The 12,839-nt window shown below is 40.7% G+C and overlaps 1 protein-coding gene across 2 annotated transcripts; it reads right to left on the reverse strand.

Moving 5' to 3' along the window:
* Nucleotides 1-653: 653 nt before the first annotated feature.
* On the reverse strand, nucleotides 654-11,873 carry pigq (phosphatidylinositol glycan anchor biosynthesis, class Q). Of its 2 annotated transcripts, none has more exons than XM_020094801.2 (14): nucleotides 11,769-11,873; nucleotides 10,516-10,713; nucleotides 9,466-9,652; nucleotides 9,161-9,354; nucleotides 8,797-8,993; nucleotides 7,265-7,396; nucleotides 6,450-6,570; nucleotides 6,107-6,233; nucleotides 5,806-5,959; nucleotides 4,259-4,370; nucleotides 4,073-4,153; nucleotides 2,850-2,964; nucleotides 2,568-2,629; nucleotides 654-2,307 (listed from the first exon to the last, which is right to left on the reverse strand). In XM_020094801.2, the coding sequence occupies exons 2-14, from the start codon at nucleotides 10,666-10,668 to the stop codon at nucleotides 2,155-2,157; spliced, it is 1,788 nt and encodes a 595-aa protein (XP_019950360.2). In that variant the 5' UTR covers nucleotides 10,669-10,713; nucleotides 11,769-11,873; the 3' UTR covers nucleotides 654-2,154. The 2 variants fall into 2 exon arrangements, with proteins under 2 accessions (XP_019950360.2, XP_019950361.2); XM_020094802.2 differs by having other exon boundaries at nucleotides 10,516-10,727; nucleotides 11,769-11,869.
* Between the last annotated feature and the right edge of the window lie 966 nt (nucleotides 11,874-12,839).

Here is a 12,839-nt window from a genome sequence, read left to right on the forward strand (position 1 = left end):
GATTAGTGCGGTAAACACTGCGATCGGAAGATAAACACTTATAGTTAGAGTAAGGTGCGGGGGAAGCATCATGGGACATTGGTGTCAAGGTCCAAACACAGAGGTTAATGTTGGACTGAGGGGAAGTGTATTCAGTGTTTCATGTGTATATGATAGGTCACTATATACATAATACACCTCCCTTGCACCCACACATGGGATGTCTTCCTCAAGCTCGGGTCCTCTACCAGAGGCCTGGGGGTCTGAGGTTTCTGCACAGTATCTTAGCTGTTCCCTGGACAAAGGATTCAGATGTTGCACCTGGGATCTGCTGGAGCCCCTCCCCCAGTTTGGGGGTCACAGCCATCATTGGGTTTCTGCTGTCTGAGGCATCACTGAGCAACTCTTCACTTGGGGCCATCTTCCTCATCTGTAGTGGCTCTGACGCTCACTAGTCCTCAGCCTCCCTCCTTTTGCTCATTGTACAGCTTCAGGGTCCTGGACTTGGGATGGAACCCCTCATGCATGTGCATGTGTGTGTATGTATACACAGTGTTTTGTTTTTTGTGAGACTGCATGTTTGATTTAATCATGACTGTTTTATTTAAGTAGCTGAAATCAAATTAACTGTTCACTAATAGAGAAGCCAAAAAAAAAAAACAAATACCAGAAAATCAAATATTAATACATTTTATTAAATGACAATGGAACATTTAAAACAGATCATTTGAGGATTTAATTAAAAAAAATTCTAATAATTTAATTAACATTACAAGAATAGCCAGAAAATGGCAGGATTAGACACAAATAAATAAAAGAGAAGATAGACAAAAGTTGAATCAGAGTTAATCAGAAGTTTATCTCTATCGCTAACTGATTCTCAAGAGCCACATTTATTTCTCACATTGAAATATGGGATATGGCTGCAAATAAACCTAAAACACAAATAATTTCTTTTGAAATACAACTCTAAGAATAAAATAAAAAAAGTGTTTGTCCAGTTAAACAGATTAAATCTATCTACAGCAGTTAATACACAAATCCCTGAAGTGGGACTGTCTGTGTTAGTTGATTCAGGCTGTTCACTTCTGCCACTTTGTGATCTCACTGCCGTGCGCCCACTATGTTGTGATTGGTCAGCCTCTTCCAGTGCGAGAGGAAATGTCCTCCTCTCTGGCTTTACCTTTGTTAGGGGGCGTGCCAGACTAGCTGCTAGGCGTGCATTATGGTAATCTTGCATATTGCGATGTCACAATGATGCAGAATTATGGTGGAGGTCTTTCAGGGGCTTCAGTGTTTTCTGTGGGTTAGAGGAGCCGTCTTTACCACAAACCTTTGGCTTTTTAAGTCTGCTGAACTTTTACGTTGAGAAAAAAAAAATCTATATTACACACGTGTAGAAATACAAGAAAATACTGTCTCTTTTAAAATCTCTTTTAATATTTTTTGACCTGATGGTGACACTAAAGAAAAGGTCAGTCTACAAATGCAGAGTAAAAAGTGTTAGGAGCTCAGATGTCTATAATGTGAACTAAATGCTGTATATTTGCTGGTCATACAAAGAATTTTGAAACATGAAAAACGACAATGAAACTCTTTTCAAATTATTTTAAAGTGGATAGACACCTTTATATCTTATCTGCAGATTTGGAATTAAAGTTTTTATATGTTTCATCTGTTTTTTCCTCACATTCAAACATCCTAAAGATCTGTTTTGGTCTGCTGGTGTTCTGTACTTTAGTCGTGAGCTGAAGAAATCGATGTGTCCTCCAAACTATGTTTAATAAGAGATACTGATTTCTATTAAATATCGTAAATCACTTAAAGGGAATGTTTTTACTATAAAAAAATCATTAGTGAAAAATAATTTTGTTTACCATGTACACTGGAAATAATTGTATAATGACGGAAGGACGCGACTACTTCCTGTTTAAATCTTGTGGTTGAAATCCTTATGGTGTAAAACATGATTTCAGAGAGTTGAACGTTTGAAGACTTGGAGTTAAATATTTCTCACCGACGTCCTTCCATGACACTGACAGGTCTTTGTTCTAGTTTCACCTTTGCCTCCATCTGTATGTTGCCATCTCAATATTTATTCAGTCTCTTCCCTTTCCGTCATCCCCTCACCTCTCCCTCTCTCCCTCTCTCAAACACGTATCTGGTGGGTGTCTCTCAGTCAGTCTTGGTGGTTTTGTGTCTCCAGGGGTAAATCAGCTCCCCGACAAAGAGTTTCTTGACCAGCGCTGCCCATGAGTCTTTTGGGTAACAGTTGTAAGTCGGAGTGCGGTAGGTCTGAACCACTGTGCTGCACTTCAGAGGGTTAATCTGAAGAAGAAACACATAACAGCCTGATCATTAAAAAAGTGAAAAATGAAATCATTACATCATTTGCACCCTATAGTGGAAAAGTACTTTACTGAAACATAGTTTTCTGCCACTAAGGGTCTGTTAATCAAAATCATAGACTGTAAATATAGCTGTTCTTTGATTTTTTTTGTTTTGACCTTTTCCAATGAGCTACAACTCGACTGTTCTCAGAAACCAACAAATCTAGCTTCAAACAGACATGAAATGTGACCTCTTACCTCCATCAGTAGGTGAAGGGCCGTTCCCGGTTCTTCACACAGGACCCGGAACTTTACACCTTCTGTAACGTACATGACGCACATCACAGAATACGTATAATTTCAATCAATTCACCCATCCAGAAAAACAGCAGATTTACTTAAGAATTATCTACACAGTTTATATCAACCCTACATCAAGTCGTCCACATGATTTAACACAGTATGAAGCAAAACAGTGTCTGCATTAGATTTTTCCTGCTCAATATGTAAAAACCCAGGCAGAAGATCTGGGGGATATACCTGCCAGTTTGTAGGACTGAAAAATGCGGAGGGCCACAGCGAACAGCGGGAAGGAGTTCAGGAAATCCACACTGAGGTGGAGGACACCCTGGAGAAGCACCACCAGCAACCGCAACTGCACAACAACAGGACACACAGGGTTAAAAAAAACAAACACATCCCTCTGGAAATAATCACGTAATCATAAATCACTTTGGTAACTTATGCTGAACGGCTAACCTGCTCTGGAGCAGGTTAAATTCGAGATAAGAGATCAACCCGTATAAAAGCTTCAACCACTGACCAATCAATTCCTTTGAAACAAGACATCAGTGTTATGAGAGGATCCCTTGGTGCTCCGTGGGCCCTATCTAAAAGTTTATAAAGTTAGTAAAAGGTCAGTTTGAATAAATGATTAAAGCAGTGACGGAGAGGTGAACAGTGAGTATGGAAACATCCACAGAATTAAATGAGGAAAAGGAAAAATGTGTGGTTGTTCTCCTGTCGCTGTTTTTCTGGCTCTGCGGCAGGAAACTGATCCTGCACAGCTCTTACTGACGCTTTTTCTCTCCCACACTGAGAAAACAGTCACCAAAAGCTTCAAACCCGGCAGCCACTGATTCCACTCCTTTACAGTTTGGTGCAATGCACATGAGCTGACCATGATCTAGAGCTGCAGCTATTACATTTTCTTAAATAGTTCAATACTTCTAGTTCTAGTTTCTTTAAATAGTTGTTTCTGCCTTTTTTATGTCAAAGACACACAAGGCAAAATAAAATTCTATCATGTTTCTGTTACTGCGACTTTGGTTCAGAAACATTTAAAAATAATTTTGACTGTTAAGTAATCTTTCAAAAGGAGCAGCATTATGACTGTAATCAAAAGGGGTGAAGGATAAAACACAGCATGTTGGGCTTGTGCACAGTTGAAAAAGATTGTAAATAAAGAGGAATAAGCACATATGCATTTAATAACCTTATAGTTTGACATTTTGTCCAGCGCCATCTCAGTCTTTTGAAAACAGAAGTAACCATATTTTGAGGAGCGGGGGATGGAGCCTGACACTGCACACCCACCTACACTTATTACGCTCCAGACAATGAACAGCAGACCCCCACAAATCAGAGACATGAAAACAAACATGAGGAAACGCGGATTGTTCTGCAGGAGTTTCATTCATCATCATCAAAATGGTCACTGCTGGAAGCTGTTGGAACTGACACATAAAAATCTCTCCACTTACCAGAGTGAAGACCAGGTAGTACAGGGCTGTCGTGGGAAGCAGGAAGAGCAGGACGGTGAAGAGCAGCGTCCCAATGAAAAGCTGGAGCATCACAAACCACAAAAACACTCTCAATAAACATCAACATGTCTGAGTAAATTAGGATTATATTGTACTAATGTGTGTGTGTGTGTGTGTGTGTGTTACCTGGTCCAGGTCATAGGAGCAGGAGTCCACTCTCTGACGCAGGACATTCCACTTCTTCCCTCTGAAGAGCCTCCAGAGAGAGGAGAGGCCGTAGATCTTCAGACAGTACAATCTGAAGCGCAGAAAAACAAACACACACACACACAAAAACAAACACACAAACAAACACGCACGTTAACATTCCAGGCTACCTGAGAACCTTTCTGAAGCTAAATCAGAGCACATTTATTTCCATTATTTCCAGAGTAGACGTGAACTGTGATCAAAGCAGATAATTTTAGGTGCAGGAATAAAGATTTAATGAGTCACTCTGACGTAAGTTCTTTGAGTGAACGTAACACGCACGCACCAACGTGTGCACACACACACACACACAGGTGCATAAATATGTAACATTTCATTATGCACTGCAGGCGAGGGAGACAAACTATATTTAGAGCAAATCAAATGCATAATTAAGTCAGTTCTCTCTCCTCCAACATCCAGGATAATTATCAGTGTTAATACACATCACACCACACATCAGCCATTACTCCTCCTGGTTCAAACAGAACCACCCAAGAGTCCACTTAACAGCCACAGAGGCACAAGTTAGGAAAAGCTGCCCCCTGCAGGCTAATTAAGAACATTACACCTCATAGAAATCAAGGGCTTGTCCCAACCATAGACGTCCCAACTCAATAGCATTGTTAACAGTTTGTGAAGTGTTCAAAAAACGGAGCGGAAGCAGAATAGAGAGTAAAAGTGGGTATGCAAACTGAAGATGTGTTGGTGATTCACAGTTTTGCAGAAAGGAAATTTAAGGTGCTTCTCACTAAAGTACCAACAAACTGAAAATACCATCCTATGGTTGTAAGTCTCCGCCAACCAATGTAGTTCTGACATAAGTGTTTTCCAGACCCATATGTGGTAAGTAATTACCTAAAGGTATACTTGAGATATGTTCAAGAGGCCAAAAACATGTTTCCTGAAGCCGCTTTGACTTTTGAGCTTTGACCACCTAAATCTAGGCAGTTCATCTGTGTCCAAGTGAACATTGATGCCAAATTTGAAATTCAACAACATGTTCACAAGAACAGGAAAGATGGTAGAAGAGACTGGGGGCCACAGGGTGTTGCCAGCATGGAAAGAAAAACATTAAGATAAATTGAAAAACCTAAAGATGGATCAAAACAGTATTAACTTTAAGACTGAGCTGCCACAGGAATGATCTGTGAAGTGTAACCATCAGGGACATGTGATGGTAATATTTCCTATAAATGCACCGGAAACTTCAACTTCTTATCAAAGGAATCAATTAAAAGTCCATCCAGCTAAGGGAGCTGCTCAGCCAACATAGCTGACATTTACCTATTGCAAATCCAGCTCATGTGAAGAAATGTAACTTCCACCTCACTTAAGGTTTTATCTATATTCCAGCACAAAACTGACGATTATCAACATATATCAATGTTTTTCTGAACAGACGCGTTGTTAAGTAACATTTGAATTTTGGAAAAGAAAACTTCTTAAACCAAAAATACGTTCACCCAGCGCTGTGGTCTCACCTGGCTCCGTAGACATAGAAGCAGTAGATATGGAAGGTGAGGAGGGCCACCATATCTGAGAGCAGCGAGAGGGCAAAGGTCAGGCCCAGGCAGGCTGACAGGCCCCCGTACCAGAGGATCCCCTCAACGAACGGAGACATCAGGTGGATGTAACCTGGACGGACAGGTGATACATTAAAGTAAGAGTCTGACCAGCGTGATGACGTCTGAAGCCTCTGGGCAACGCTCGCAGAACGTTTAGTCCAGCACACTATAATGCTCTGAGTGTGTTTGTGTGTGCGACTTTTGTGGTGTCACTCACTGATCCACAGGTGAATGTGGTAGAGGAAGAAGCGTCCCAGAACCTGGTCCAGGGCCCGATTCATCTTCAGCCCAGCAGGAGCTCCCATCAGCCACTGCAGCAGCTCCTCCAATTCTTTAGCCACATGCTACAGAAAAAAATGTAAAATGCTGTTATATAAATCAGTTAAATTAGCAACTTTTTTACCTTAAAAATAACAGTTCCAAAATTACTGTGTAGCCCTTCACATATTTAGGCGAAATCATGGCAAGGATTTATGACTCTACGATCTTGTGCTCGGATAAGTCAATCATCTCAGATGACCAGAGCATTTTGTAGTCTGACCCAGGTGACACATACTTACGTCTGCCGCGGGCACCAGCGTGTTTGCTAACATGGTGATGTGGTTGTCTCTGTATAGCCAAGAGATGAGCAGCATGCCGAGAGCCACGTCCACCAAGATGGACACCAAGATGTTGGCTTTTCTACAGACAGAGGACGGGAAGGTTAAACCAGGAGAGAAGAAACTTTCGTCCTCTGCAACATCTCAAGTAGTGAATGTCTGTCCCCTAGTTTGTCCCCCTCAATGGCCCAGGGGATATTCTGTGAGTATTTCATGGTCTTCTGAGGCTGATTCTTACTAAATTTGGTGACCTTAAAGGTCCAGTGTGTACAATTTAGATGAAAGGGATCTATTGGCAGAAACTGAATCGAGGGGGTCCTCTCTATGGAGGCTGCCATGTTCTTTGCAGTAGTTCAAACTGGACAAACACAGCACCTTTTGAGTTTTTATGACAACTGAAGCTACCACAGGTTCTCTTTCATGTATGGAAAGGGAGGGTGAGCTGAGGGGTATTCAGCTGCAATATGCAACTTCACCACTAGATATCACTAAACTCTACACACTGAACCTTTAAATATAACTCCAGCATCACAACTGAACTACCACAGGTAAGCATGAAATTCACTGAGCACAGTTATACTCACCTGAGGATAAACCCCTCCAATTTTGGGGAAATTCTATGAGCTTTAATAAAAATCATCATCAAAATATATAAACAAGATCAGTAGGAACTCTTTCATATCTGTAACAGTTGTGCCTTAACAGAGAGATGTGATGAGGATATTAGAGGTGGAGCTGCTCACAGAGGAGTAATTCAGCTTTGAACAGAAACTCACCTCATGAAGTGTGTGTGTCCTGCAGCTGGTTTGGTTGAGCTGAGCGTCCTCATGTGTTCGGTTCTATAGTTCAGCTGGACACACGTGGACAGTTTACTTCCCAGGAAGCGGAGCGGGTACAAGCTGAAGATGCTGGAGATGAAGTAAAACAATCACAATAATAAAAAATAAAGACACAGGTAAGGTATTAGGAAACACAGCCGTTATCTATTGTAAAAAAGCGCCCTCTGCAGCCACATATGGTGATTAGTTCTGTCTGATTATTTACATTATCAATCATTAATTACTGTACCAATTATTGATGAATCATTATGGGTGCCTTGCCAGCTGGGGGCTCTGCATTGACTTCAATGGAAAGCTCAAAAAATGATTCCTGATGAGAAAACTGAATTTCTAAATCGCTCTTACGGTCTCATTTCTTAACTCTTATTAAATAAAAACATATGTGGGCGTCGGCCAAAGTCTTGTGATTCTCACAATGTGTTTATTTCTCAGATAGGACTTATAGATGTTGAGTTAGAAGCTTTTGTGTGAGCGGTGGTCTGAAGCTTGTTCAGCTCTCCAAAGTGAGGAGACAACAGGTGTTCCTCATCTAATCAGTGAGTAACCATAGCAACCCCATAGACTGACAGAGGGAGAGTCTCCTCTTTAAATTTACTCAGATCTCCATTTTCACCAGGCTCTGCTTTGGCCCAGTGGTTAAGGCACTTGATCATGTGACGTGAGTCTGGGTTCAAGACCGAGTGAGGGTGGTGGCTTTTGATACATTTTTGAAAATTTAAATAAAAGTAAAAATAATTTTTCAAAATAAAACCCCCAGATGGTTACAGGATGTTCCCAGGGAGCTGGAAAAAGAGTGGATTTTCAAAATAAAACTCCCAAATAGTTACAGAATGTTCCAAGGAAGCCTGAAAAACGCTGGATTTTCAAAATAAAATCCCCAAATAGTTACAGAATCTTCCCAGGAAGCCTAAGAGATGCTGGATTTTCTAAATAAAATCCCCAGATGGTTAAGGGATGTTCCTAAGAAGCCTGAAAGATGCGGGATTTTCAAAATAAAACCCCCAGATGGTTACAGGATATTCCCAGGGAGCCGGAAAAAGAGTGGATTTTCAAAATAAAACTCCCTAATAGTTACAGAATGATCCCAGGAAGCCTGAAAGATGCTGGATTTTCAAAATAAAAACCCCAATTAGTTACAGAATGTTCCCAGGAAGCCTGAAATATGCTGGATTTTCAAAATAAACCCCCCAAATAGTTACAGAATATTCCCAGGAAGCCTAAAATATGCTGGTTTTTCAAAATAAAATTCCATGGATGGTGATAAGACCTTACAACATGGTTTCTCTCTGAAATTGGTCAAGTCTCTCTGTCACCGACCTGGATCATGCATGATTATAAAATCAAGCAGCTTTTGGAAATCTCTCTCTCTCTCTCTCTCTCTCTCTCTCTCTCTCTCTCTCTCTCTCTCTCTCTCTCTCTCATATGTTTGTTATTTTTTTTTGCTTTGGCTCTACTTTCCCTCCTCTCACCGGATGTTGCAGATCCATGTCCACATGGACAGCAACCAGCTGATGAGCAGGCAGAGCGGGACAGAAGCTTGTTTGAGCAGCTCCACGATGATGCTGGCCTCTCGACCTTGAGACTGCCAGTGAGTCGACTTGAGCGGCCCGTCATCGTATCTGTCCAGGAAGAACAGAGGCTGGCTGTGAGCCACCGTGTGGAACATCTGGACCAGAGGAGACAGGACGCTTCAATAAACCGGTTACATGAGCTGCATTCGCTCACATGCACACACTCTGCCAACTACAGAGATCATTTCATGTTGCATCACTTTTCTTTTTTGCTGCATCTGACGAGACCTTATTTTCTGCGCATGTCACCTTCGTCTTGTACCTGTCTAAGCTCAGATGGTGGATCAGTTTCGGGGACAAGAACTCCATTCTCGATGGGGTGAAGCTCTGACAGCATCACCTTCCTCTGCTCGTAGTGGACGAAGATCACCTTCTCCTCTTCCCCTTCCTCCTCCTCACCATCAGTCTTCTCATCCTCTTCATCCCTCTTCACCTTCTGCTGAGTTACAACTCCATCTGGTGTCGACAAAGATAAATAATTTTTACTCCTGACTGATTTTTATTTTATTTTAAACAACGTGAACGGAAAATACGGAAAACCCTGTGAATATCAATGTGACGTCTTACTCTGATCCCGGAGGAGGATGTTACAGGTGAAGCCTGTCTTGCCCACCTGGCGGCTGATCTGGAGCCAGCGCTCCTGTGGGAAGATGGTGCTGAGGTCTATGAGGAAGCTCTCCATACCCTCCTGACCTTCTTTTGGTAAACTCCATGAACCCAACACCGACAGCTCCACACCACTCTGAGCCTGCATCTGGGAGAAAGATATTTTTTTAATACTGATATAAAACTTTTTTTAAATTGTCATTCATAATAAGTATCTATAAATAAAAAGAGAATACAAATGCAACCATATATATAGAACCTAAATGAAGATTAATGTAAACATAAGTACAATATAGACATAAATGCATTGTTTATTCTGTAAAATCAAAGTCAAATCAGTAAATATAAATGCTGATACTCATACACCCGTGAAAGACTCATATCAGTCAATTTTGATCAACTAACCATTTACATTTTTTCAGGCTCTACTTAAATAAAACATTTACCTCATTGACTCAAACATGAAGATAATACGTGAAAGTGAACCATAAAACCACAAGTGACGTAATTGACACATTACAACTTCTCCCTTCCTTTTTTCTTTTTATTTCCATTTCTTTACTTTCTGTTTCTTTCTTTTTAACTAGTCTCATATTGGTGCCTTTTTCTGTGTCTGAATGGAATTTGCAAGAACGGAGAGTTCTGCTAACTTACACTAATCTCTATGTACATGAACAGTGCTCTGCACCTTCAGGCACAGCTTTGTAGTGAAAATGAAATTTTCTTCCACATGTTTGTTGATTAATCTGTGTCTGTCCTTTTTATCCATACATTAAATTAATGTTTTGTTTGTATCTGCTCTGGAAATATTTGACTGCATTTCAATAAAAGTTCAACATCCCAATAAAACAAGCTGATAAACATAAAGGTTTAGAATTCCCCTACTGTAACCCTCATGGACACACGCTAATTTAATCCAATATGAGGCCAATATGATCAATCAGGATATAAATCTGATCCATCTTCTCCAGAGCTGAGATGATGAAGAGGCCTGTGTGGCGCTGCACTGACCTGCTGGATGTACTGTTTGACCTGTCCAGAAATGAACGGGTAGTGGATGACTGCCAGCACCACGGCCGAGTCATGGCCGGCGATCCAGCGGCCCACCAGCAGCCCGCTGTCGGCCCGGTTACAGCACTGTGGGAAGAAGATCTTCAGCACCATGGCGTCACTGCTGCTCAGAGTTCAGCCTCCAGCAGCTCGGATGATCTGAGAGACAAAATCTACCAGGATTGGTTCCAGGGAGTCTACAGCAAAGTCTTGAATTCCATTCACCTTTTAACTTGGAATGAAAGATAGACAGCAAACTAAGTTGGAACGTTGTGGGAGAACTCTGTGACTTTGACATAGCTCCTTTAATGTAAGTCATAAAGAAATGACTTTCATACTGTTTAAAGCTCCTTACCAGCCACATGTTTATCTGGATAGCTTGATATTCTCAATGCTATAAACTTTGTGTGAATGTTGAGGTGATAATGAACCTCTAAGAAGCAGGGGCCATTCTGTCAAGTCACAGGTTCAACTACCAGTAGGATCCTGGTGGAGCAGCACTTACTACTTAATTAAGATCCGAAACACATGACATTTTTTGTTCCATAGGTTTCTCATTGTGACCAAATCAGCATGAAAAGTTTCATTACAAATTTGAAGGTGCGCCCCTGACGTGCAGGAGGATCTGCAGCAGAGGGACTATATCAGAATGATGAGGGGATTCTTCCTTTTCATAAACAACATTCATTTTCTAAGCCTCTGTTTACATGTAAGCACGACGGCAGGAGAAAAGTACATTTGCCATTTTTAAAGGGAGTTTGTGAAACGTGCTTTCAGACGATATAAAGCAAACCTTGTGTACGCCGAATTGATAAGTGGATCCTTCCCTATCAATAACAATACTCATCATCTGAATCTCTGTCTAAAGATAAGCACGACAGTGAGACAAATACTAAACATCCCGTTTTAGAGGCAGTTTGTAGGACGAGCGGTTGAAACTGGGTTAGACAGCTGGACTCCTTTGACCTTCACACATCGAGTTGACGCGCGTTGTTGTGGCTCCGGGGAAGAATCCCCATTGATTTCAGTGACACCGCCGTCCAGTGACATCATGGAAGTGGGTTAGATGGAGATTAACAGGCGAAAAGCAAATGTGAGACAACTTGACAGACTCCGTTGTTTAAATCCGTTCAGAGTCAAAGTGAATCCACACTGAATCTCAAGTGTTCGGGTGAATCTGCGATGAGACACGAGTTTAAACCCATTTCATTTACCTTCAGTATCCCCGACACGAGCTTCACCTTCCGTCTGCAGCGTCGACAGCGTCTACGAACTACCCCCCGACATTTTCTTTGTTTATAGTCCAGCGCAAAAATCACTCCGGTGAGAAACAAACATTAATATTAGTTCCTACTATCGAATTAATTATATTAAAAATCCACCATTTATTTACCGTTTGAAGTGGATAAATTCACTTATGAAAAATCCCCAATGTTTGTTTATTCAATATTTTCCGGGACTCTTTTTAAATGTGCTTGAATCTCTTCAGTTTAGTTTGAAGGAATTATGTTTAACTCAAACCCCAAAACGGTGATAATAATCCAATAAATATTTAAAAATGATTATACGACGAATAAGCTAGAAGATAAAAAGTCATATAAATTTGAGAGAGGGAGGATTCATTAAGAGAAGGGGAATTGAATTGAACAGCTACAACTAACAAGAGAGAATTAAGTCATTGCTCATATTACAATGTTGCATCTATTTGATCGCTCACAGACAAACTTCATTCGCTTTCAAGATCCTGAAGAGAGCAGAATCATTTTGAGAGAAGAAACCGAGACGTCAACTGAGAAGAAAACAATGCAGCCACAGAGACGGACATGATCTTATTCTGATTATAAAAGGAAAAGGAAAAACCTATATATGGAGAAAGAACTTAAAAATCAGAAAGTTTCAATAATTTGCAAACATGCATATGACACTCAATCTGAAACATTTCATTTTTCATTTCATGTTGATAAAACGAATGCATGATTGCCAAATAAATGTGCCCAGACCCACTGACTATAAGGATGGACACATTTCATTTCACAATAACATAAATAAGAATAATAAGAAAAACATTATGATTGGTTTGCTGACAAACAATGCCAGTGAGTCAGGTGGTGACAATGCTGACGGCAATATGGACAGATATGTTACCCATTCAGACCAGGATCTGATCATACAAAGACAATTAGTGAAACTTCTGAAATAAAACAATTTAAAAAAGAGAGATTCCATAGCCTATGATTGAAATAAGTTTGATTGTGTACCTGTTTCTTTAGGCTCCAATAACGGTT

Source organism: Paralichthys olivaceus, chromosome 5 (assembly GCF_024713975.1).
Source record: "Paralichthys olivaceus isolate ysfri-2021 chromosome 5, ASM2471397v2, whole genome shotgun sequence".
Classification (NCBI taxonomy): domain Eukaryota; kingdom Metazoa; phylum Chordata; class Actinopteri; order Pleuronectiformes; family Paralichthyidae; genus Paralichthys; species Paralichthys olivaceus.